Source organism: Ascaphus truei, unplaced genomic scaffold (assembly GCF_040206685.1).
Source record: "Ascaphus truei isolate aAscTru1 unplaced genomic scaffold, aAscTru1.hap1 HAP1_SCAFFOLD_271, whole genome shotgun sequence".
Taxonomy (NCBI): Eukaryota; Metazoa; Chordata; class Amphibia; order Anura; family Ascaphidae; genus Ascaphus; species Ascaphus truei.
The window spans coordinates 204738-231297 of record NW_027455653.1 but is presented as its reverse complement, the minus strand read 5'-3'; the positions used below and the strand labels follow the sequence as shown (position 1 = coordinate 231297).

At 54.0% G+C, this 26560-nt stretch overlaps 2 protein-coding genes across 5 annotated transcripts in view; one reads left to right on the top strand and one right to left on the bottom strand.

The window, feature by feature from the left end:
• PAQR4 (progestin and adipoQ receptor family member 4) overlaps positions 1–19492 on the top strand; it is a 37129-nt gene extending 17637 nt beyond the window's left edge. For both annotated transcript variants that reach the window (XM_075582897.1, XM_075582895.1), the window contains exons 3-4: positions 16087–16305; positions 17490–19492. In XM_075582897.1, coding sequence (XP_075439012.1) covers positions 16087–16305; positions 17490–17920 — 650 coding nt within the window. In that variant the 3' untranslated portion in view covers positions 17921–19492. The remainder of the gene's footprint in view (positions 1–16086; positions 16306–17489) is intronic.
• Positions 19493–23367: 3875 nt separating this feature from the next.
• The window catches only part of PKMYT1 (protein kinase, membrane associated tyrosine/threonine 1), a 20100-nt gene continuing 16907 nt past the window's right edge, over positions 23368–26560 (bottom strand). For all 3 annotated transcript variants that reach the window (XM_075582890.1, XM_075582888.1, XM_075582889.1), the window contains exons 6-8: positions 25148–25398; positions 24793–24885; positions 23368–24700 (exon numbers count right to left, since the gene is read on the bottom strand). In XM_075582890.1, coding sequence (XP_075439005.1) covers positions 24520–24700; positions 24793–24885; positions 25148–25398 — 525 coding nt within the window. In that variant the 3' untranslated portion in view covers positions 23368–24519. The remainder of the gene's footprint in view (positions 24701–24792; positions 24886–25147; positions 25399–26560) is intronic.

Below are 26560 nucleotides of genomic sequence, written 5' to 3'. Positions count from 1 at the left end.
GGGGAGAGAGCGAGGTGCTGGGGAGAGAGCGAGGTGCTGGGGAGAGAGCGAGGTGCTGGGGAGAGAGCGAGGTGCTGGGGAGAGAGCGAGGTGCCGGGGGGAGAGAGCGAGGTGCCGGGGGGAGAGAGTGAGGTGCGGGGAGAGAGCGAGGTGCGGGTGAGAGAGCGAGGTGCTGGGGAGAGAGCGAGGTGTCGGGGGGAGAGCGAGGTGCTGGGGAGAGAGCGAGGTGCCGGGGGGAGAGCGAGGTGCTGGGGAGAGAGCGAGGTGCCGGGGGGAGAGAGCGAGGTGCGGGGAGAGAGCGAGGTGCGGGGAGAGAGCGAGGTGCTGGGGAGAGAGCGAGGTGCTGGGGAGAGAGCGAGGTGCTGGGGAGAGAGCGAGGTGCTGGGGAGAGAGCGAGGTGCCGGGGGGAGAGAGCGAGGTGCGGGGAGAGAGCGAGGTGCGGGTGAGAGAGCGAGGCGCGGGGGAGACAGCGAGGTGCGGGGAGAGTGCGAGGGAGAGAGCGAGGTGCCGGGGGGAGAGAGCGAGGTGCCGGGGGGAGAGAGCGAGGTGCCGGGGGGAGAGAGCGAGGTGCCGGGGGGAGAGAGCGAGGTGCCGGGGGAGAGAGAGAGGTGCTGGGGAGAGAGAGAGGTGCTGGGGAGAGAGAGGTGCCATGGGGAGAGAGCGAGGTGCCGGGGGGAGAGAGCGAGGTGCTGGGGAGAGAGAGAGGTGCTGGGGAGAGAGCGAGGTGCCGGGGGGAGAGAGCGATGTGCCGGGGGAGAGAGCGAGGTGCCGGGGAGAGAGCGAGGTGCCGGGGGAGAGAGCGAGGTGCTGGGGGAGAGAGCGAGGTGCCGGGGGGAGAGAGCGAGGTGCCGGGGAGAGAGCGAGGTGCTGAGTAAGCGTTACCCCCCCCCCCGGGAGAAGCAGCCCAGATCACTATATGAGGAGCGGCTCAGGTTATGGGGAGAGCGTTACCCCCCCCCCCCCCCCGGGAGGAGCAGCGCAGATCACTATATGAGGAGCGGCGCTGCAGTAAGCTCCCCCTCGCGCACGCGGCGCTGCAGTAAGCTCCCCCTCGCGCACGCGGCGCTGCAGTAAGCTCCCCCTCGCGCACGCGGCGCTGCAGTAAGCTCCCCCTCGCGCACGCGGCGCTGCAGTAAGCTCCCCCTCGCGCACGCGTTGCTGCAGTAAGCTCCCCCTCGCGCACGCGGCGCTGCAGTAAGCTCCCCCTCGCGCACGCGGCGCTGCAGTAAGCTCCCCCTCGCGCACGCGTCGCTGCAGTAAGCTCCCCCTCGCGCACGCGGCGCTGCAGTAAGCTCCCCCTCGCGCACGCGTTGCTGCAGTAAGCTCCCCCTCGCGCACGCGGCGCTGCAGTAAGCTCCCCCTCGCGCACGCGTTGCTGCAGTAAGCTCCCCCTCGCGCACGCGTTGCTGCAGTAAGCTCCCCCTCGCGCACGCGGCGCTGCAGTAAGCTCCCCCTCGCGCACGCGGCGCTGCAGTAAGCTCCCCCTCGCGCACGCGGCGCTGCAGTAAGCTCCCCCTCGCGCACGCGTCGCTGCAGTAAGCTCCCCCTCGCGCCACGCGGCGCTGCAGTAAGCTCCCCCTCGCGCACGCGTCGCTGCAGTAAGCTCCCCTCGCGCACGCGGCGCTGCAGTAAGCTCCCCCTCGCGCACGCGGCGCCTGCAGTAAGCTCCCCCTCGCGCACAGAGGTTGCCGTCTCCGTCTCCGTCTCCGTCTGTCTTACTAATGCAAATCCCATAATGTTCTTACACAAATAACCTCCACCAGCTGACGTGCACATCCCCCCCTCACTGCCACATCCCCCCCTCACTGCCACATCCCCCCCTCACTGCCACATCCCCCCCTCACTGCCACATCCCCCCTCACTGCCACATCCCCCCCTCACTGCCACATCCCCCCCTCACTGCCACATCCCCCCCTCACTGCCACATCCCCCCCCCTCACTGCCACATCCCCCCCTCACTGCCACATCCCCCCCTCACTGCCACATCCCCCCCCTCACTGCCACATCCCCCCCTCACTGCCACATCCCCCCCTCACTGCCACATCCCCCCCTCACTGCCACATCCCCCCCCTCACTGCCACATCCCCCCCCTCACTGCCACATCCCCCCCCCTCACTGCCACATCCCCCCCTCACTGCCACATCCCCCCCTCACTGCCACATCCCCCCTCCCCGCCACATCCCCCCTCCGCCGCCACATCCCCCCTCCCCGCCACATCCCCCCTCCCCTCACTGCCACATCACCCCTCCCCTCACTGCCACATCCCCCCTCCCCTCACTGCCACATTCCCCCTCCCCTCACTGCCACATCCCCCCTCCCCTCACTGCCACATTCCCCCTACCCTCACTGCCACATCCCCCCCTCACTGCCACATCCCCCCTCACTGCCACATCCCCCCCCCCCCCTCACTGCCACATCCCCCCCCCTCACTGCACATCCCCCCCTCACTGCCACATCCCCCCCCTCACTGCCACATCCCCCCCTCACTGCCACATCCCCCCCCCTCACTGCCACATCCCCCCCCTCACTGCCACATCCCCCCCCCTCACTGCCACATCCCCCCTGTTATGTCCCCCCTAGCGTGTGTGCGCGTGTGTGTGTGTTACACATACATACATACATACATACATATATTCATACATACACCATATACATTATATAAGTTATGGTGGGTGAAAAAGGCAAAAAAAACTCCACCGTTGCATATAGCCAATAAAGAATATCACTTGTGAGCACATTTACATGTCTTAGACAGGTCTGCAGCCCCGCCTTTCACCATTATCCCCAAGCATACAGTGCTCCCACTGCAGCAAGGGATTCTGGGAAATGACATGCAAATGGACACACAGCCAGCCAGTACAACCAACCTCACACTGATGAGACCCAAAAGGGTGAAACATGTCTGTGAATGGGTTGACTGGCTTTGCATCTAATCCCATGCTGTGCTTAAAAGCTGTGTGAACAGCATTGCATTTGCTTATAAGGGTTCCATGTAAAATAGGGTTTCAGGCAAAAGGTGACACGTATTGTGTGCCCATTTGCATGTAATTTCCCAGAATATATATATATATATATCACTCACTCACTTGAAGACCATTAGTATGTAAAAAGAATAACATACAAAGAAAAGTCCAGATAATATACCAATTACAATAATGTAATTATACCAAATACGGAAAGATAATCCTCAGGAGATCCAGGCAGCTTGCGTCAGGAAACATCCCCTTCCTAACCCGATACCTATAGCACGCTCCGTGTGTAAAACCCCAAACAGGAGCGCACTCACAAATACGGGCGCTAAGTACAGGCATGCTACGAGCTGAACTCGCGCTCCGTCACAGCGGGCTGGTGAGAAGAGGCTAGTCCACCTCACATTCAGACGCTGGCCGCAAATCCGGGGAAATCGTCTGGACGGTGTCACCTTCAAAAGGGTCCTCCAGCTACCAACAGCGAGTATTGGAGCTGAGCCTGTGACCTGCCCATCCTCCCCAGCGGGAACTGAGCCTGTGTGTGGGAGAGTCCATTCCCTCTCGGGGGACAGCTCAGCCTGTGTGTGGGAGAGTCCATTCCCTCTCGGGGGACAGCTCAGCCTGTGACCTGCCCATCCTCCCCCAGCGGGAGCTGAGCCTGTGTGTGGGAGAGTCCATTCCCACTCGGGGGGACAGCTCAGCCTGTGTGTGGGAGAGTCCATTCCTCTCGGGGGACAGCTCAGCCTGTGACCTGCCCATCCTCCCCAGCGGGAGCTGAGCCTGTGTGTGGGAGAGTCCATTCCCTCTCGGGGGGGACAGCTCAGCCTGTGACCTGCCCATCCCTCCCCAGCGGGAGCTGAGCCCTGTGAGTGGGAGAGTCCATTCCCTCTCGGGGGGACAGCTCAGCCTGTGTGTGGGAGAGTCCATTCCCTCTCGGGGGGGACAGCTCAGCCTGTGACCTGCCCGTCCTCCCCAGCGGGAGCTGAGCCTGTGTGTGGGAGAGTCCATTCCCTCTCGGGGGACAGCTCAGCCTGTGTGTGGGAGAGTCCATTCCCTCTCGGGGGACAGCTCAGCCTGTGACCTGCCCATCCTCCCCAGCGGGAGCTGAGCCTGTGTGTGGGAGAGTCCATTCCCCTCTCGGGGGACAGCTCAGCCTGTGACCTGCCCATCCTCCCCAGCGGGAGCTGAGCCTGTGAGTGGGAGATTCCATTCCCTCTCGGGGGACAGCTCAGCCTGTGACCTGCCCATCCTCCCCAGCGGGAACTGAGCCTGTGAGTGGGAGAGTCCATTCCCTCTCGGGGGGGACAGCTCAGCCTGTGACCTGCCCGTCCTCCCCAGCGGGAGCTGAGCCTGTGACCTGCCCATCCTCCCCAGCGGGAGCTGAGCCTGTGTGTGGGAGAGTCCATTCCCTCTCGGGGACAGCTCAGCCTGTGTGTGGGAGAGTCCATTCCCTCTCGGGGGGGACAGCTCAGCCTGTGACCTGCCCATCCTCCCCAGCGGGAGCTGAGCCTGTGAGTGGGAGAGTCCATTCCCTCTCGGGGGACAGCTCAGCCTGTGTGTGGGAGAGTCCATTCCCTCTCGGGGGGGGACAGCTCAGCCTGTGACCTGCCCGTCCTCCCCAGCGGGAGCTGAGCCTGTGTGTGGGAGAGTCCATTCCCTCTCGGGGGACAGCTCAGCCTGTGTGTGGGAGAGTCCATTCCCTCTCGGGGGACAGCTCAGCCTGTGACCTGCCCATCCTCCCCAGCGGGAGCTGAGCCTGTGAGTGGGAGATTCCATTCCCTCTCGGGGGACAGCTCAGCCTGTGACCTGCCCATCCTCCCCAGCGGGAACTGAGCCTGTGAGTGGGAGAGTCCATTCCCTCTCGGGGGGGACAGCTCAGCCTGTGACCTGCCCGTCCTCCCCAGCGGGAGCTGAGCCTGTGACCTGCCCATCCTCCCCAGCGGGAGCTGAGCCTGTGTGTGGGAGAGTCCATTCCCTCTCGGGGGACAGCTCAGCCTGTGTGTGGGAGAGTCCATTCCCTCTCGGGGGGGACAGCTCAGCCTGTGACCTGCCCATCCTCCCCAGCGGGAGCTGAGCCTGTGAGTGGGAGAGTCCATTCCCTCTCGGGGGACAGCTCAGCCTGTGAGTGGGAGAGTCCATTCCCTCTCGGGGGACAGCTCAGCCTGTGACCTGCCCATCCTCCCCAGCGGGAGCTGAGCCTGTGTGTGGGGAGAGTCCATTCCCTCTCGTGGACAGCTCAGCCTGTGACCTGCCATCCTCCCCAGCGGGAGCTGAGCCTGTGTGTGGGGAGAGTCCATTCCCTCTCGGGGGGGACAGCTCAGCCTGTGACCTGCCCGTCCTCCCCAGCGGGAGCTAAGCCTGTGCGTGGGAGATTCCATTCCCTCTCGGGGGACAGCTCAGCCTGTGACCTGCCCATCCTCCCCAGCGGGAGCTGAGCCTGTGTGTAGGAGAGTCCATTCCCTCTCGGGGGACAGCTCAGCCTGTGACCTGCCCATCCTCCCCCAGCGGGAGCTGAGCCTGTGAGTGGGAGATTCCATTCCCTCTCGTGGGGACAGCTCAGCCTGTGAGTGGGAGAGTCCATTCCCTCTCGGGGGACAGCTCAGCCTGTGAGTGGGAGAGTCCATTCCCTCTCGGGGGGGGACAGCTCAGCCTGTGACCTGCCCATCCTCCCCAGCGGGAGCTGAGCCTGTGTGTGGGAGAGTCCATTCCCTCTCGTGGACAGCTCAGCCTGTGACCTGCCCATCCTCCCCCAGCGGGAGCTGAGCCTGTGTGTGGGAGAGTCCATTCCCTCTCGGGGGACAGCTCAGCCTGTGACCTGCCCGTCCTCCCCAGCGGGAACTGAGCCTGTGAGTGGGAGAGTCCATTCCCTCTCGGGGGGACAGCTCCAGCCTGTGACCTGCCCATCCTCCCCAGCGGGAGCTGAGCCTGTGTGTGGGAGAGTCCATTCCCTCTCGGGGGGGACAGCTCAGCCTGTGACCTGCCCGTCCTCCCCAGCGGGAACTGAGCCTGTGCGTGGGAGATTCCATTCCCTCTCGGGGGACAGCTCAGCCTGTGACCTGCCCGTCCTCCCCAGCGGGAACTGAGCCTGTGTGTGGGAGAGTCCATTCCCTCTCGGGGGGACAGCTCAGCCTGTGACCTGCCCGTCCTCCCCAGCGGGAACTGAGCCTGTGTGTGGGAGAGTCCATTCCCTCTCGGGGGACAGCTCAGCCTGTGACCTGCCCGTCCTCCCCAGCGGGAACTGAGCCTGTGAGTGGGAGAGTCCATTCCCTCTCGGGGGACAGCTCAGCCTGTGACCTGCCCATCCTCCCCAGCGGGAGCTGAGCCTGTGTGTGGGAGAGTCCATTCCCTCTCGGGGGACAGCTCAGCCTGTGACCTGCCCATCCTCCCCAGCGGGAGCTGAGCCTGTGTGTGGGAGAGTCCATTCCCTCTCGGGGGACAGCTCAGCCTGTGACCTGCCCGTCCTCCCCAGCGGGAGCTGAGCCTGTGTGTGGGAGAGTCCATTCCCTCTCGGGGGACAGCTCAGCCTGTGTGTGGGAGAGTCCATTCCCTCTCGGGGGACAGCTCAGCCTGTGACCTGCCCGTCCTCAACTCTGCTCTTTGGGGCGTCAAGGTAACCCAACTGGGGAGAGGTACCCAGAGCTTCTACCGGAAGGAGGTGTGGGGAGGTAGCCGGGACTCGAGAGGGGGGAGGGGGACAGGCTTCTGTCTGGGGGTGGGGGGGGGAGGAGAGGTAGTCGGGCGTTCCTGTGGGGGGGGGAGAGGGTAGCCAGGGCTTCCCTTGGGTGGGGGAGAGGTAGTCGGGGTGTCTCTGTGGGGGGGGGGGGGGTATATAGCATAGACGGAGGTATTATGATAGTTGTCATGTTGCATACCCCGTTCCAGTCTCCCACACGCACAGCTGTGTTATAACTTGTGCTTCCCTAGCTCCTGGGGGACAGTATGGAGTCCCCCCCCCTTCCTCCCCCCCCCCCCCCAACACATGTCGATTCCTGTATCTGGTGAGAGGGGCCCTGAGGGGAACGACATGTGTCCCACTCCCACCTTTTATTTGGTAACATTAAACAACATACATATTACACAAATATAAGATACACTGTACAGAACACGCACCGTGATGTCCTCGCCCGGTGTAACGTCGCTCCCCCGGTGTACAACCTGTGTAACGGCACGTCACTGGCGTGACAGTGTGCTCCGCGGGTGTACAGCCTGTGTAACGGCACGTCACTGGCGTGACAGTGTGCTCCGCGGGTGTACAGCCTGTGTAACGGCACGTCACTGGCGTGACAGTGTGCTCCGCGGTGTACAGCCTGTGTAACGGCACGTCACTGGCGTGACAGTGTGCTCCGCGGTGTACAGCCTGTGTAACGGCACGTCAGTGGCGTGACAGTGTGCTCCGCGGTGTACAGCCTGTGTAACGGCACGTCAGTGGCGTGACAGTGTGCTCCGCGGTGTACAGCCTGTGTAACGGCACGTCACTGGCGTGACAGTGTGCCCCGCGGGTGTACAGCCTGTGTAACGGCACGTCACTGGCGTGACAGTGTGCTCCGCGGGTGTACAGCCTGTGTAACGGCACGTCAGTGGCGTGACAGTGTGCTCCGCGGTGTACAGCCTGTGTAACGGCACGTCACTGGCGTGACAGTGTGCCCCGCGGGTGTACAGCCTGTGTAACGGCGCGTCACTGGCATGACAGTGTGCCCCGCGGGTGTACAACCTGTGTAACGGCACGTCACTGGCGTGACAGTGTGCTCCGCGGGTGTACAGCCTGTGTAACGGCGTGACAGTGTGCTCCGCGTGTGTACAGCCTGTGTAACGGCACGTCACTGGCGTGACAGTGTGCTCCGCGGGTGTACAGCCTGTGTAACGGCGCGTCACTGGCGTGACAGTGTGCCCCGCGGGTGTACAGCCTGTGTAACGGCGTGACAGTGTGCTCCGCGGGTGCGCCTCTTATCCCTTATCACTGCATTATCCTCGCAGGTGTGGCCGGACTGTACTTCTAACCACTTCCAAGCCACAGGCTACTTGTCTATCTGCTGCCTGTAAAGAATTAGGGCAAACCGTCCCATACGTTCACCGAGCAAGGACAGTCCAAGAGAAGCTGCTCCCAATATCTGTAAGACGCCAGCTCCTGTCGCTGACACTCTAAGGCCTCGTTCAGGGTGCAGGCTTCGGAGGGAGGGCGTGCTGCCGTGCGAGCTGCCGTGGGACACAATGTATTCAAATTGAATACTGGTTGTCAGGGTAGCAGCTGCTCTGTCTCCGAAGCCCAGAGTTGACGCTGGCTACAGTTTCAATAAACAAACCAAGTCGATTTTTGAAGCTGCAGCAGCGTCACTGGGACCTCGGCAGCCAATGAAATCATTCTTGAGAATGATTTCAAGACTGCCGCCTCGATCCCTAACCTCAGGTCTGTAGCCCCGCCCCCTCTGTAGCCCCGCCCCCTCATCACCTCAACTCCTGAAAAAGTTTGCTGGGAGGATGAACACACATCGCCCAGCAGACTGCCGCCCGCGCCTCCCGAATGCCCGCCCTCCCGAACGCCCGCCCTCCAATTCCTGCCTCTGGCACCCTGAACGAGGCCTATGGCTTGTTTTATAGTTGGTGCGGGGGCGCGTGCCCGGCGTTGTGCATGCACGGGCGCGTGCGTTCCGTTTATCTAGTTGTAAGCGGCGGCGTGGTTGTGTATAAAAAAAAGAAAACATTTAAAGTGTATTGTGGTTTTTAAACTTTATTGAAATAGTTGTAATTTGAATGGAAACATCGCAGCGAAGCTGTGCGTAGTCCCGCTAGTTTGTCTCAATCTGAGTTGCAGCCGCGCTGTGATTGGCTAAAGAGCGTGACGTGCAACGGCAGCAGCGCGAAAAGATACTTTTCAGGTCTTTCCCCCGATCTGCCGGCCCAACGCTCACTGCCGCGCGCACGGCCGAAGTATGGAACGTCAGGCCTGGACACAGCCAATTGTAATTGCCGCACGGTAGCGCATGCGTGCGCTATATTACGCCTTTGATTTGAGATTTGGTTTCGTAGTGCATGGGGTTGAAAAGTAACACACGTCCATTGAATTCAACCTTTGCTACATTTAGATGGCGGCGATACCCGTCTTATATCTGTATTTATTTACGATGCATTGATCCAGTGGAAGGTTCTCCTACAGTGGACCATGAAAAGCCAGCCACATCGTGTCCCGAATCTTCAAAGGGAGTCTTGCCTCCGGGAGGTTGTGCAAGGCTTCTCTGGTCCCGGGGGCCCCCATGCTTCGGCTGTACATTTTGGGCGCAGGCTCTACGTAGTACTTCCCAATACAGTTTCCGGGTACAGCGATGATATCGGTAACTGTCATTTCCGGTCTATATTCATATACTCTGGCATGTTCCCGCAGTCTTCCTTACACTTTCAGCCTTCTCCCGGCTTCGGACAGAAGACTCCCGCTACATAAACACATGCCAGGTCTGATCATGTTTAACAAGAAACTTCTGCAGATTAAAACCAACAAAAATAAGAGAATAAAACAATTCAGGGTTCTCTTTACATAACCCCCCTTTTTATCTAGTCAAATAAGTCATGTCTCTCTTCAGTACATTGAATTAGTTTCCCCAAAGCATTGAAAGAAAAGACTTAATTATGAGCACCATTAGTACACCATTGGTATAAAAGTCTTAATCACCATACCTTTCTCTCTATAAACCTATGCATTTATATCTTTATTTATATAGCGTCACCACGGTACTCAGCGTTTCACAGACACTACAGCACAGGGAATTATAACAATGCAATAAACGCCACAAAATCAGACAATAGGAAAGGAAATCCCTGCCCCGAAGAGCTTACAATTTAAGTGGTATGTTGGGAGATTTAGAGACAGCGGGTGAGGGAATAAGTGCTGTAGATGGCTGTGCTTGGCCACAATGTGTGGTAGGAGTGACTGAGTGTGGGACAGTAGCCATGAGGGCCGGCTGTTGGGGGGCTTCTTTTATGATGTGAGTTTTAAGGTTGGTCAGTATTAAATTAGATGGCTTAATAACATTAACAGGGAAAGAGGTGACAGGGAGGGGTGGGTGAGAGCTGATTTGTATATGGTTGGGTCCAGAATTAGGATGTTTGGGTGGGATTAGCAGGATCTCTTCTCTGGGTGTGTTTGGGGTGGGATTAGCAGGATCTCGTCTCTGGGTGTGTTTGGGGGTGGGATTAGCAGGATCTCTTCTCTGGGTGTGTTTGGGGTGGGATTAGCAGGATCTCGTCTCTGGGTGTGTTTGGGGGTGGGATTAGCAGGATCTCTTCTCTGGGTGTGTTTGGGGTGGGATTAGCAGGATCTCGTCTCTGGGTGTGTTTGGGGTGGGATTAGCAGGATCTCGTCTCTGGGTGTGTTTGGGGTGGGATTAGCAGGATCTCGTCTCTGGGTGTGTTTGGGGTGGGATTAGCAGGATCTTGTCTCTGGGTGTGTTTGGGGTGGGATTAGCAGGATCTCGTCTCTGGGTGTGTTTGGGGTGGGATTAGCAGGATCTCTTGCTAAGGGGGGGGGTTTGGGGTGGGATTAGCAGGATCTCTTCTCTGGGTGGGATTAGCTGGATCTCGTCTCTGGGTGTGAGATTAGCAGGATCTTTTCTCTGGGTGTGTTTGGGGTGGGATTAGCAGGATCTCGTCTCTGGGTGTGTTTCGGTGTGTGAGATGAGCAGGATCTCTTCTCTGGGTGTGTTTGGGTGGGATTAGCAGGATCTCTTCTCTGGGTGTGTTTGGGTGTGTGGGATTAGCAGGATCTCTTCTCTGGGTGTGTTTTGGTGTGTGATTAGCAGGATCTCTTCTCTGGGTGTGTTTGGAGGTGGGATTAGCAGGATATCGTCTCTGGGTGTGTTTGGGTGTGGGATTAGCAGGATCTCTTCTCTGGGTGTGTTTGGGGGTGGGATTAGCAGGATCTCGTCTCTGGGTGTGTTTGGGTTGGATTAGTAGGATCTCTTCTCTGGGTGTGTTTGGGTGAGATTAGCAGGATCTCTTCTCGGTGTGTTTAGGTGAGATTAGCAGGATCTCTTCTCTGGGTGTGTTTTGGTGTGTGAGAAGCTGGATCTCTTCTCGGTGTGTTTGGGTGTGTGAGATTAGCAGGATCTCTTCTCTGGGTGTGTGAGATTAGCTGGATCTCTTCTCGGTGTGTTTGGGTGTGTGAGATTAGCAGGATCTCTTGTTTGGGTGTGTGAGATTAGCAGGATCTCTTCTCGGTGTGTTTGGGTGTGTGAGATTAGCAGGATCTCTTCTCTGGGTGTGTGAGATTAGCAGGATCTCTTCTCTGGGTGTGTTTGTGTGTGAGATTAGCTGGATCTCTTCTCTGGGTGTGTTTGGGTGTGTGAGATTAGCTGGATCTCTTCTCTGGGTGTGTTTGGGTGTGTGAAATTAGCAGGATTTCTTCTCGGTGTGTTTGGGTGTGTGAGATTAGTAGGATCTCTTGTTTGGGTGTGTGAGATTAGCAGGATCTCTTCTCGGTGTGTGTGGGATTAGCAGGATCTCTTCTCTGGGTGTGTTTGGGTGTGTGAGATTAGCAGGATCTCTTCTCTGGGTGTGTTTGGGTGTGTGAGATTAGCTGGATCTCTTCTCTGGGTGTGTTTGGGTGTGTGAGATTAGCTGGATCTCTTCTCTGGGTGTGTTTGGGTGTGTGAAATTAGCAAGATTTCTTCTCGGTGTGTTTGGGTGTGTGAGATTAGTAGGATCTCTTGTTTGGGTGTGTGAGATTAGCAGGATCTCTTCTCGGTGTGTGTGGGATTAGCAGGATCTCTTCTCTGGGTGTGTTTGGGTGTGTGAGATTAGCAGGATCTCTTCTCTGGGTGTGAGATTAGCAGGATCTCTTCTCGGTGTGTTTGGGTGTGTGAGATTAGCAGGATCTCTTCTCTGGGTGTGTGAGATTAGCTGGATCTCTTCTCGGTGTGTTTGGGTGTATGAGATTAGCAGGATCTCTTCTCTGGGTGTGTGAGATTAGCTGGATCTCTTCTCGGTGTGTTTGGGTGTGTGAGATTAGCTGGATCTCTTCTCTGTGTGTTTGGGTGTGTGAGATTAGCTGGATCTCTTCTCGGTGTGTTTGGGTGTGTGAGATTAGCAGGATCTCTTGTTTTGGTGTGTGAGATTAGCAGGATCTCTTCTCGGTGTGTTTGTGTGTGTGAGATTAGCAGGATCTCTTCTCTGGGTGTGTGAGATTAGCTGGATCTCTTCTCGGTGTGTTTGGGTGTGTGAGATTAGCAGGATCTCTTGTTTGGGTGTGTGAGATTAGCAGGATCTCTTCTCGGTGTGTTTGGGTGTGTGAGATTAGCAGGATCTCTTCTCTGGGTGTGTGAGATTAGCAGGATCTCTTCTCTGGGTGTGTTTGGGTGTGTGAGATTAGCTGGATCTCTTCTCTGGGTGTGTTTTGGTGTGTGAGAAGCTGGATCTCTTCTCGGTGTGTTTGGGTGTGTGAGATTAGCAGGATCTCTTCTCTGGGTGTGTGAGATTAGCTGGATCTCTTCTCGGTGTGTTTGGGTGTGTGAGATTAGCAGGATCTCTTGTTTGGGTGTGTGAGATTAGCAGGATCTCTTCTCGGTGTGTTTGGGTGTGTGAGATTAGCAGGATCTCTTCTCTGGGTGTGTGAGATTAGCAGGATCTCTTCTCTGGGTGTGTTTGTGTGTGAGATTAGCTGGATCTCTTCTCTGGGTGTGTTTGGGTGTGTGAGATTAGCTGGATCTCTTCTCTGGGTGTGTTTGGGTGTGAGATTAGCTGGATCTCTTCTCTGGGTGTGTTTGGGTGTGTGAAATTAGCAGGATTTCTTCTCGGTGTGTTTGGGTGTGTGAGATTAGTAGGATCTCTTGTTTGGGTGTGTGAGATTAGCAGTATCTCTTCTCGGTGTGTGTGGGATTAGCAGGATCTCTTCTCTGGGTGTGTTTGGGTGTGTGAGATTAGCAGGATCTCTTCTCTGGGTGTGTTTGGGTGTGTGAGATTAGCTGGATCTCTTCTCTGGGTGTGTTTGGGTGTGTGAGATTAGCTGGATCTCTTCTCTGGGTGTGTTTGGGTGTGTGAAATTAGCAAGATTTCTTCTCGGTGTGTTTGGGTGTGTGAGATTAGTAGGATCTCTTGTTTGGGTGTGTGAGATTAGCAGGATCTCTTCTCGGTGTGTGTGGGATTAGCAGGATCTCTTCTCTGGGTGTGTTTGGGTGTGTGAGATTAGCAGGATCTCTTCTCTGGGTGTGAGATTAGCAGGATCTCTTCTCGGTGTGTTTGGGTGTGTGAGATTAGCAGGATCTCTTCTCTGGGTGTGTGAGATTAGCTGGATCTCTTCTCGGTGTGTTTGGGGGTGTGAGATTAGCAGGATCTCTTCTCTGGGTGTGTGAGATTAGCTGGATCTCTTCTCGGTGTGTTTGGGTGTGTGAGATTAGCTGGATCTCTTCTCTGTGTGTTTGGGTGTGTGAGATTAGCTGGATCTCTTCTCGGTGTGTTTGGGTGTGTGAGATTAGCAGGATCTCTTGTTTTGGTGTGTGAGATTAGCAGGATCTCTTCTCGGTGTGTTTGTGTGTGTGAGATTAGCAGGATCTCTTCTCTGGGTGTGTGAGATTAGCTGGATCTCTTCTCGGTGTGTTTGGGTGTGTGAGATTAGCAGGATCTCTTGTTTGGGTGTGTGAGATTAGCAGGATCTCTTCTCGGTGTGTTTGGGTGTGTGAGATTAGCTGGATCTCTTCTCTGTGTGTTTGGGTGTGTGAGATTAGCTGGATCTCTTCTCGGTGTGTTTGGGTGTGTGAGATTAGCAGGATCTCTTCTCTGGGTGTGAGATTAGCAGGATCTCTTCTCGGTGTGTTTGGGTGTGTGAGATTAGCAGGATCTCTTCTCTGGGTGTGTGAGATTAGCTGGATCTCTTCTCGGTGTGTTTGGGTGTGTGAGATTAGCAGGATCTCTTCTCTGGGTGTGTGAGATTAGCTGGATCTCTTCTCGGTGTGTTTGGGTGTGTGAGATTAGCTGGATCTCTTCTCGGTGTGTTTGGGTGTGTGAGATTAGCAGGATCTCTTGTTTTGGTGTGTGAGATTAGCAGGATCTCTTCTCGGTGTGTTTGTGTGTGTGAGATTAGCAGGATCTCTTCTCTGGGTGTGTGAGATTAGCTGGATCTCTTCTCGGTGTGTTTGGGTGTGTGAGATTAGCAGGATCTCTTGTTTGGGTGTGTGAGATTAGCAGGATCTCTTCTCGGTGTGTTTGGGTGTGTGAGATTAGCAGGATCTCTTCTCTGGGTGTGTGAGATTAGCAGGATCTCTTCTCTGGGTGTGTTTGGGTGTGTGAGATTAGCTGGATCTCTTCTCTGGGTGTGTTTGGGTGTGTGAGATTAGCTGGATCTCTTCTCTGGGTGTGTTTGGGTGTGTGAAATTAGCAGGATTTCTTCTCGGTGTGTTTGGGTGTGTGAGATTAGTAGGATCTCTTGTTTGGGTGTGTTTGGGTGTGTGAGATTAGCAGGATCTCTTCTCGGTGTGTGTGGGATTAGCAGGATCTCTTCTCTGGGTGTGTTTGGGTGTGTGAGATTAGCAGGATCTCTTCTCTGGGTGTGTTTGGGTGTGTGAGATTAGCAGGATCTCTTCTCTGGGTGTGAGATTAGCAGGATCTCTTCTCGGTGTGTTTGGGTGTGTGAGATTAGCAGGATCTCTTCTCTGGGTGTGTGAGATTAGCTGGATCTCTTCTCGGTGTGTTTGGGTGTGTGAGATTAGCAGGATCTCTTCTCTGGGTGTGTGAGATTAGCTGGATCTCTTCTCGGTGTGTTTGGGTGTGTGAGATTAGCAGGATCTCTTGTTTTGGTGTGTGAGATTAGCAGGATCTCTTCTCGGTGTGTTTGGATGTGTGAGATTAGCAGGATCTCTTGTTTTGGTGTGTGAGATTAGCAGGATCTCTTCTCTGTGTGTTTGGGTGTGTGAGATTAGCAGGATCTCTTCTCGGTGTGTTTGGGTGTGTGAGATTAGCAGGATCTCTTGTTTGGGTGTGTGAGATTAGCAGGATCTCTTCTCGGTGTGTTTGGGTGTCTGAGATTAGCAGGATCTCTTGTTTGGGTGTGTGAGATTAGCAGGATCTCTTGTTTGGGTGTGTGAGATTAGCAGGATCTCTTCTCTTGGTGTGTTTTGGTGTGTGAGATTAGCAGGATCTCTTCTCTGGGTGTGTTTTGGTGTGTGAGATTAGCAGGATCTCTTGTTTTGGTATGTGAGATTAGCAGGATCTCTTCTCTGTGTGTTTGGGTGTGTGAGATTAGCAGGATCTCTTCTCGGTTTGTTTGGGTGTGTGAGATTAGCAGGATCTCTTCTCTTGGTGTGTTTGGGTGTGTGAGATTAGCAGGACCTCTTCTCTTGGTGTGTTTTGGTGTGTGAGATTAGCAGGATCTCTTCTCGGTGTGTTTGGGTGTGTGAGATTAGCAGGACCTCTTCTCTTGGTGTGTTTGGGTGTGTGAGATTAGCAGGACCTCTTCTCTGGGTGTGTTTGGGTGTGTGAGATTAGCAGGATCTCTTCTCTTGGTGTGTGAGATTAGCAGGATCTCTTCTCTTGGTGTGTTTTGGTGTGTGAGTTACCGGTGGCAAATTACCAAATGCACAGGGAAACGTGTTGGATGGTTTCTCCTTTGCTTGGTTGTATTTGCATTGCGTTTGGTATCTTACTCTTGGGAATTCACACAGGCGACCTAATAAGGGAAGTACTGCGGTGGGTTAGAACAGCTAGGAAAGGGCCAGATGAAAGGGTGGTCCCCAAAATGTGCCCCCCCCCCACCCCCCACCCCAAGACCCCCCCCCCCCCCTCCTCCACATCACACACTGATATTATGCTAACGGTGCAGTCACTCTGCGGCAGAAATGACCCCTTCACTGGGGACCAATTGCATCTCCTAACAGAGACTGTGCTGAGAACAGCAGAATAGGGAGATTCATTAAACAGGGATGGCGCAGATCAGGACAATATACACGGGGACTCCTATTGTCATCGTGACCCAATCGACCCCATTGCATCTTAATAAATAACTCCCAATGGATCAGTTAGGATGGGCACAAGGGTGCACAGCATGCTACCTCTTCATCACACAGGGGCCTGGGCCTCACTTGCTGGGATCTATTTGCTGTTCCCCTCTCACAGGGATTTTTTTGTTCTCTCTCTCTTGCAGGGATCCCATTGCTTGGTTTCCTCTTCCTGCTCCCCCTTCAGGTTCCGTGGCGCCACCTCTCAGTGCCGTGGCTGGGTGTGGTACATTACCTGGCTTGTGTTAGCCCCCAGCTGGGCAGCGTCCTGTACCATCTCTTCATGAACCATGACGGTGGGGCACCCGTCTACCACAAACTTCTCACCCTCGACATGTGCGGGATTTGTCTCGTCAACACTCTCGGTGAGTCCTTCCTGCCCCCGTGGGTTGTCAGTCTGGGGGGGGGGCTGTCACTAGGAACCCCAGATTAAATGGAAATTACGTATATTTAAATTCATTACCAACCCAGGAGCTGTCGCCCATGTTTTCCTCTTTGCCTGTTGGTTACGGTGTAATGGGGGTGGAGTGGTCCCATGTTCCCCTCTTTGCCTGTTGGTTACGGTGTAATGGGGGTGGAGTGGTCCCATGTTTTCCTCTTTGCCTGTTGGTTACGGTGTAATGGGGGTGGAGTGGTCCCATGTTCCCCTCTTTGCCTCTTGGTTACGGTGTAATGGGGGTGGAGTGGTCCCATGTTTTCCTCTTTGCCTGTTGGTTACGGTGTAGTGGGGTGGAGTGGTCCCATGTTTTCCTCTTTGCCTGTTGGTTACGGTGTAGTGGGGTGGAGTGGTCCCATGTTTTCCTCTTTGCCTGTTGGTTACGGTGTAGTGGGGTGGAGTGGTCCCATGTTTTCCTCTTTGCCTGTTGGTTACGGTGTAATGGGGGTGGAGTGGTCGAATGTTTTCCTCTTTGCTTGTTGGTTACGGTGTAATGGGGGTGGAGTGGTCCCATGTTCCCCTCTTTGCCTGTTGGTTACGGTGTAATGGGGGTGGAGTGGTCCCATGTTTTCCTCTTTGCCTGTTGGTTACGGTGTAATGGGGGTGGAGTGGTCCCATGTTCCCCTCTTTGCCTCTTGGTTACGGTGTAATGGGGGTGGAGTGGTCCCATGTTTTCCCCTTTGCCTGTTGGTTACGGTGTAGTGGGGTGGAGTGGTCCCATGTTTTCCTCTTTGCCTGTTGGTTACGGTGTAGTGGGGTGGAGTGGTCCCATGTTTTCCTCTTTGCCTGTTGGTTACGGTGTAATGGGGGTGGAGTGGTCGAATGTTTTCCTCTTTGCCTGTTGGTTACGGTGTAATGGGGGTGGAGTGGTCGAATGTTTTCCTCTTTGCTTGTTGGTTACGGTGTAATGGGGGTGGAGTGGTCCCATGTTCCCCTCTTTGCCTGTTGATTACGGTGTAATGGGGTGGAGTGGTCCCATGTCACCATCACACTAACCAGTCATTTTCTTGCTGTACATGTTATGTCAGGTAATATACCCCGTACTGGAGAGGCTGCCCCAGGGGTATAAGTGCACGATTTCCCTCCTATCACAGACTTTCCCTCCTCCCACAGGCGCCCTACCCATCATCTACTGCACCCTGCTGTGCCACCCGGCCACCCGCAGCCTGGCTCTCCTGGCGTACTCTGCCCTGTCCAGCTACGTCATCTTTTGTGCGGTCACCGCTCACAGCAATGTCAGTCGTTTTTGCTCCTTTGCCTGGCAGGCCGCCTTCCGATTCTTCTTTTTTTACCTGCGCTGGGCGGGGCTGGGGTCTGGCCACCCGTCCTCGCTGCGCAGCTACCTCCTGATGGATGGCCTGGCCCTTCTTGGGGGCATCATCAACATCTGCCGCGTCCCCGAGCGTCTACGGCCGGGCAAGTTTGACTACTGGTTCAACAGTCACCAGATTATGCACGTCCTGGTGGTGGTCAGCATTATGTACCTGCACTGGGGCGTGACCTCTGACCTCATCTGGATCAGCAGCTACTCCTGCCCTCGGTAGCTGCGTCCGCGGGAGATGCAGACTCCCACTACACTCCTACTGTAGGCTTTTGGTAGCTGAGCTCAGTAGAGAGAGCTTCAGAGATGGGCGGTAGTAGCGAGTCCAAGAGAGGGGAGAGGTGGCTGAACAGCGCTCGTAGTGTGCAAGAGTGTCACTCTGCTTGGTGTCATCCTTAGCTGAACCCCCTCCAGGAAAAATAAATCCCTCACTAAGCAGAGACCCTATGCCCTGGTCATTCTATAAGTGACGGGCATTATGCAGTAAGAGAGCGTCTCGCACCGAGAAGCTGACCTCCAGGAATCTGACGTAAGACGCAAGTCTCACTTTATAGACGAGATACACATGTATCCGACTAAGATGTATGTTCAAATTCTAGTCAATTGTGGGTGACAGATGGTTTAACAGCTTTGTACCCATGACAACAGCCGCAGCCAATCAGAGGGCTCCTTTTGTGAAATTTCTGCGCATGGAACCAATCGTAGAATATACGAGGGTCTGTGTGCTGGATGGAGAATTCTGATTGGTTAACCTCACAAATCAGATTTTTGTAAGCATTCATAAAGAGCCAGATTGCTGCTAGTGGCACCATCTTTGGAACAGCCGCTTTTTAACGTGCTCAGGCCCCCTTTCTCAGGTGTGTGGGAACAGCCCGGGAACACACCGGGTTCAGGGGGCAAGATCTGCAATGAATTGTTTTATGAAGTTTGGGATTTTCCTGCCCTCTGGGCTTAGTGGATGTATACACGTAACATCCACATTAACCAAGCTGTTACAGGTTAACACATTCATATGGAGTAGGAATTAACACAGGTGCGCTATCCCCTAACAGAGCCTGAGGAATGACCCCGAGTGCAGATCTTACCATGTCCTTAGAAGGCAGCCATCTTGGATTTGTGTTGCCACCACTCCCTGTAATGGGCCCTGGCAGGCTGCAGCGTGTGTAGATTGCTCCCTGCTCTCTTGGTGTCTGTGTTTTGTCATCGTCACTGAGGGTGCGGTGAGGAATCTCCGTGCACTGCAGTCTGATCTGGTGGCACAGACACGTCCCTCCGTGCAGCGCTCCTGGGAATAAGACCTTCAGTGAAGACGCACACTTATTTTCGCAACTCACATTATCAGTCTTTTCACCCCCGCCCTGTAAAAGCCTCTGACGTGCCCTCCTCCCCCTCTGTCACAGGATGAGACGGGGCGTCAGTGTCAGGGGAGGCTGCTATATTTATATATTTATACCCCAGGTTACAGGATCCTATGCATTTCAGGGTGTGACATGGGAAATGTGACAGCAGGTCCCGCGCCTGCGCTCACCTCTCCCTCACTGGTCATTTCGGGGAGGAGTCCTCCTCTACCGTTTGGGGGGAGAACGTTATAGTTTCAGTGTTCTAATGTTAAAATGGATTATTTAAAAATGGCCACACAACAGGAAGCCAAAGCTGCCAACTGTCACTTCCTGTCTGATAGGATGAGGGGCCCTCACGGTCCCCCCGTCAGGGCTGGGTTACATCTCACAGGGCTTTGCACGAGGCCAGTATTATTAATGCAATAATAAACCTGAGAGATATGTTCTTATACAAACACGTGTGTGCGTGTATATAGATTTATTTCATGTACACGCTGCTCTTTAACACAATCCAGTAATCTCAGAACCGTTAATTCATGTCTGAAACCTCACAACAGCCAGATACAGACACAGCGGGAAAATCACTGAGAGACGGGCACAGGAGGGTGTGTAACACATATCACTGAGAGACGGGCACAGGAGTGTGTGTAACACATATCACTGAGACGGGCACAGGAGTGTGTGTAACACATATCACTGAGAGACGGGCACAGGAGTGTGTGTAACACATATCACTGAGAGACGGGCACAGGAGTGTGTAACACATATCACTGAGAGACGGGCACAGGAGTGTGTGTAACACATATCACTGAGAGACGGGCACAGGAGTGTGTAACACATATCACTGAGAGACGGGCACAGGAGTGTGTGTAACACATATCACTGAGACGGGCACAGGAGTGTGTGTAACACATATCACTGAGAGACGGGCACAGGAGTGTGTGTAACACATATCACTGAGAGACGGGCACAGGAGTGTGTGTAACACATATCACTGAGACGGGCACAGGAGTGTGTGTAACACATATCACTGAGAGACGGGCACAGGAGTGTGTGTAACACATATCACTGAGAGACGGGCACAGGAGTGTGTAACACATATCACTGAGAGACGGGCACAGGAGTGTGTGTAACACATATCACTGAGAGACGGGCACAGGAGTGTGTGTAACACATATCACTGAGAGACGGGCACAGGAGTGTGTAACACATATCACTGAGAGACGGGCACAGGAGTGTGTATAACACATATCACTGAGAGACGGGCACAGGAGTGTGTGTAACACATATCACTGAGAGACGGGCACAGGAGTGTGTGTAACACATATCACTGAGAGACGGGCACAGGAGTGTGTGTAACACATATCACTGAGAGACGGGCACAGGAGTGTGTGTAACACATATCACTGAGAGACGGGCACAGGAGTGTGTATAACACATCACTGAGAGACGGGCACAGGAGTGTGTATAACACATATCACTGAGAGACGGGCACAGGAGTGTGTGTAACACATATCACTGAGAGACGGGCACAGGAGTGTGTAACACATATCACTGAGAGACGGGCACAGGAGTGTGTGTAACACATATCACTGAGAGACGGGCACAGGAGTGTGTGTAACACATATCACTGAGAGACGGGCACAGGAGTGTGTGTAACACATATCACTGAGACGGGCACAGGAGTGTGTGTAACACATATCACTGAGAGACGGGCACAGGAGTGTGTATAACACATATCACTGAGAGACGGGCACAGGAGTGTGTGTAACACATATCACTGAGAGACGGGCACAGGAGTGTGTGTAACACATATCACTGAGAGACGGGCACAGGAGTGTGTGTAACACATATCACTGAGAGACGGGCACAGGAGTGTGTGTAACACATATCACTGAGAGACGGGCACAGGAGTGTGTATAACACATATCACTGAGAGACGGGCACAGGAGTGTGTGTAACACATATCACTGAGAGACGGGCACAGGAGTGTGTATAACACATATCACTGAGAGACGGGCACAGGAGTGTGTGTAACACATATCACTGAGAGACGGGCACAGGAGTGTGTGTAACACATATCACTGAGAGACGGGCACAGGAGTGTGTGTAACACATATCACTGAGAGACGGGCACAGGAGTGTGTGTAACACATATCACTGAGAGACGGGCACAGGAGTGTGTATAACACATCACTGAGAGACGGGCACAGGAGTGTGTGTAACACATATCACTGAGAGACGGGCACAGGAGTGTGTAACACATATCACTGAGAGACGGGCACAGGAGTGTGTGTAACACATATCACTGAGAGACGGGCACAGGAGTGTGTATAACACATATCACTGAGAGACGGGCACAGGAGTGTGTAACACATATCACTGAGAGACGGGCACAGGAGTGTGTGTAACACATATCACTGAGAGACGGGCACAGGAGTGTGTATAACACATATCACTGAGACGGGCACAGGAGTGTGTAACACATATCACTGAGAGACGGGCACAGGAGTGTGTATAACACATATCACTGAGAGACGGGCACAGGAGTGTGTAACACATATCACTGAGAGACGGGCACAGGAGTGTGTATAACACATATCACTGAGAGACGGGCACAGGAGTGTGTATAACACATATCACTGAGAGACGGGCACAGGAGTGTGTATAACACATATCACTGAGAGACGGGCACAGGAGTGTGTAACACATATCACTGAGACGGGCACAGGAGTGTGTATAACACATATCACTGAGAGACGGGCACAGGAGTGTGTATAACACATATCACTGAGAGACGGGCACAGGAGTGTGTATAACACATCACTGAGAGACGGGCACAGGAGTGTGTGTAACACATATCACTGAGAGACGGGCACAGGAGTGTGTATAACACATATCACTGAGAGACGGGCACAGGAGTGTGTGTAACACATATCACTGAGAGACGGGCACAGGAGTGTGTATAACACATCACTGAGAGACGGGCACAGGAGTGTGTATAACACATATCACTGAGAGACGGGCACAGGAGTGTGTATAACACATATCACTGGGACGGGCACAGGAGTGTGTATAACACATATCACTGAGAGACGGGCACAGGAGTGTGTATAACACATATCACTGAGAGACGGGCACAGGAGTGTGTATAACACATATCACTGAGAGACGGGCACAGGAGTGTGTATAACACATATCACTGAGACGGGCACAGGAGTGTGTATAACACATATCACTGAGAGACGGGCACAGGAGTGTGTGTAACACATATCACTGAGAGACGGGCACAGGAGTGTGTATAACACATATCACTGAGAGACGGGCACAGGAGTGTGTATAACAGATATCACTGAGAGACGGGCACAGGAGTGTGTGTAACACATATCACTGAGAGACGGGCACAGGAGTGTGTATAACACATATCACTGAGAGACGGGCACAGGAGTGTGTATAACACATATCGTCACTGTACAGACACAGCCTCTTCTGTGGCAGCGGGTGACGTGTCTCGGGGCGCGCTCAGAGCAGAGATTTCTAATAACCGGGATCACGCTGCATGAATACACAGACACGTATCGCCATGACGGTGTATAAGGGAAGCGTTGATGTGGGGAACAGGTTACACCTAGCGGATTGATGCTTAAAACAAAGGTACGGATTGTACAATCGGCCGAGCGTCTCCTTTGTGAGAACTGGAAAAATGACAAAATATCATTTTTACTTGTCCAATTTGTCTAAAAAAACAAAAAAAAAAACAACCAAGTTGTGGTTTAACCTGTAACGTCACAGATTTTGTGATCCTAGGTGGGACTAAATGTGTCACTCATACCAGTTTATGATCCAAGCCACGGCTGTAAACACCCCCCACCCCCCCTCGCGAAACGCGTGTCGAGGAGTAGGGCGTCATGATCGGTGCCGTCACGGGAGTTGTGACATCAGCTTGTGGAATACGGCTTGTATATTTCCGTTACCATTACTGCAGCCCTGGTTCCCGGTGACCGAGCTACACTACGATGGCTTATCTGTCTAGCTAGGATCAATATACCTCTGCACAGGTTACACATTATATACTGCTATTTGTACCTATAGCCTCTGTTCCGCTGTGACCAGGGTATACTCGGACATAGCAGGCCTTATGTGATGACATACAGGAGCGTTTGCACACTTGAGCTCATTACAGAGCTGCACATAGGGGTGATTGCTAATACAAGCTGTATATGTTGTACATATTGCCTTCTAAATCTCGGGCACGCCCATTGTACTAGAGAGGTTAATGTACTAGAGAGGTTAATGTACTAGAGAGGTTAATCACTTGATACTTTGACCATTTTAAGTTCAACGACATATATACAATATCAAGGTACAGGACGCTACAAATAAGGCAAACGTTCCGGTTACAACTGTCCCTAAATACTATCTGGGACCTTGGTACATACATACCACACGTTACTAACGCTGCCCGAGGAGTCTGGGTATAAGTGATGTGGCCGTGCATATTAATGCACAAGTGATGGGGGCAGTGGTTTTATAACGCCAGTACTCGCACTCCTCTGCGGGGATTCTCTTGCATATTAGCTCACTATGTTATTCACACTTCACTCATTATTACATATAATCACATATTATTTTAACGTATCAGATCCTATCGGTCACACATGAGCCGCAGCTGACCATTATCTGCGGGACGTATTCTGTCCAGTACAATGTTTTCTCTTATGCTACAGAGGGCATTTTTGGGAGGATCTTTTCTGTCCTTCTTGGACATATCAGTTGACAATGAGATTCCGGCAGATCTGTACACCCAAAATCTCACCACCAGGCTCACACATACCCCAATACAGCAACTGCAGACCAGAGACATCCGTGGCCTGAACGTGGGCACGTGTCCCTCTCTCCCTGTACCCAGTCCTGCCCATGTCACAGGTTCACAAAGTTCCCACTCTCTTTGGGCAAAGCACCCATAGGTAACCACCCTGCATATGCTGAAAGATGGGTGTGTTTGGGGGTGCAGAAAAACACAGGCACACACAAGTGGCCCCTCCCACGTGTGCGTGTGGTAAAAAGGCACAGCTGTGATGTCATTTATCCAATAAGGACACAGTATTCTCCCCGGACATCTTAGCTGCACATATGTATCGGGGACATGTGGCTGCAGTCAGCTGGAGGCTCTCGGAGGAAAGTGGGAGCAGCAGAGCTGGCTGTGCCCCTGTAAGAGCCAGTGTGCTGGGGATAGAAGGCTGGCTGTGCCCCCGTAAGAGCCAGTGTGCTGGGGATAGAAGGCTGGCTCTGCCCCCGTAAGAGCCAGTGTGATGGGGACAGAAGGCTGGCTGTACCCCCGTAAGAGCCAGTGTGATGGGGACAGAAGGCTGGCTGTACCCCCGTAAGAGCCAGTGTGATGGGGACAGAAGGCTGGCTGTACCCCCGTAAGAGCCAGTGTGATGGGGATAGAAGGGTGGCTGCCACGCTGTGCGGGTTCCCATCACTCCACAGACGCATCATCAAACATGCTGAGCAGGTTGCGGGGCAGGAAGGACGAGCGCGGTGCCTCCGCGTCCACGAACCCCGAGGAGCTGCGACTGGTGGTGGGACTGACGGACTTCACACTGCACGGAGAGTCCTGGCTGATCCGGCTCACATTCGGCGTCAGAGTCAGAGCCGATCTGCAGGAGGGGGGCAGCATATGAATACATACACCGGATATATTACAGATCAGAGACTTTGTACAGGGTCAGTAACAGAAGGCACGACATACCTCCTCCTCACGCTGTATTCGGGGGACAGGTTACGTGGCGTGGAGGTGCTGCCCAGTGACGGCCGTGAGAGGAGGTCGGGTGAATGTCTGGTGCTGGGGGAGGGAGAGGGGGCGTTACATGTTGGAAATATATACGACACATTGCAGGACTCACTTCACAGCCAGGCCTACAACACAATGAGTCCCGTGGTAAAGTGGCAGTTTGAGGGCACCCGAGAGCCACTGAATCGTAAGACTTTGTCCCCCCCCTACAGCAGCACCACTAAAAAGAGGGGAGCAGTAATTCTGCAAAGTGCCAGGGGGCAGAGGGAATACCCCGCAGCGGTGCGCCTCCTCGGGAGCAGGTCCTCTGTACCTGGCAGGGAAGTCCTGCCCGTGGTAGGTCAGGTTCCGGGGAGGGGCTAGAGGACTCGGTGGCACCTCGAACACGTCGTCTCCCAGACTCTCGTCCTCCCACTCGCTAGATAGGCTGCTTTCCCCTAGGCGGTTGGGAGAGGGTGAGGAAGGCGTGGAGCTGGGGGGAAACGTCAGCCCCCCATAATGCAGGAACCACATGACTGGGCGCTGGAGTCCTTGCAATGCCACAGACAGGAACCACACAAACAGCTGAGGAGAGACGGGGCGTCAGGAATATTGAGAGAGACGGAAACAAAGTCTAGTTATCTATAAAAAGAGATACTCCCTCCCAAACCTGGCCCTGCTACCTGCTTCCACATTACTGTTGGAAGTACTATTATTCCCCCAGTAGCCCAAGCACGCTGCCTAGGGGTCACACTCGACTCCTCACATTCAAAACATTTCTAAATCCTGTTGCTTTTTCCTCAGCAATATTACAAAGATACGCCCTTTCCTCTGTTGCTCGACTGCTAAAACTTGTATGTATGTCTTTATTTATATAGCGCCATTAGTGTACATAGCACTTCACAGTAGTAATACATGTGGTAATCAAATAAATAACAGATAATATAAATAACAGATCATGGGAATAAGTGCTTTAGACATAAACGTAACATTACGGAAGAGGAGTCCCTGCCCCGAGGAGCTTACAGTCTAATTGGTAGGTAGGGAGAACGTACAGAGACAGTAGGAGGGAGTTCTGGTAAGTGCGTCTGCAGGGGGCCAAGCTTTATGTATCGTGTTTAGAATATCCACAGTGCTATTCATATGCTTCTTTACGCAAGTGTGTCTTAAGGTGGGTCTTAAAGGTGGATAGAGAGGGGGCTAGTCGGGTACTGAGGGGAAGGGCATTCCAGAGGTGTGGGGCAGTCAGTGAGAAAGGTTTAAGGCGGGAGAGGGCTTTAGATACAAAGGGGGTAGAAAGAAGACATCCTTGAGCAGAACGCAAGAGTCTGGATGGTGTATAGCGAGAAATTAGGGCAGAGATGTAAGGAGGGGCAGAGGAGTGTAAAGCTTTAAAAGTGAGGAGAAGAATGGAGTGTGAGATGCGGGATTTGATCGGAAGCCAGGAGAGGGATTTCAGGAGGGGAGATGCTGAGACAGATCTAGGAAAGAGTAGAGTGATTCTGGCAGCAGCGTTAAGGATAGATTGTAGGGGAGACAGGTGAGAGGCAGGAAGGCCGGACAGCAGGAGGTTACAGTAATCGAGACGGGAGAGAATGAGGGCCTGAGTCAGAGTTTTAGCAGTCGAGCAACAGAGGAAAGGGCGTATCTTTGTTATGTGGCGGGAGGAGGGAGGGGAGGAGGGAGGGGGGGAGGGGGGGCGGGGCAGTGGTAAGGGATGGGGGGGCGGGCAGTGGAAGGGGAAGGA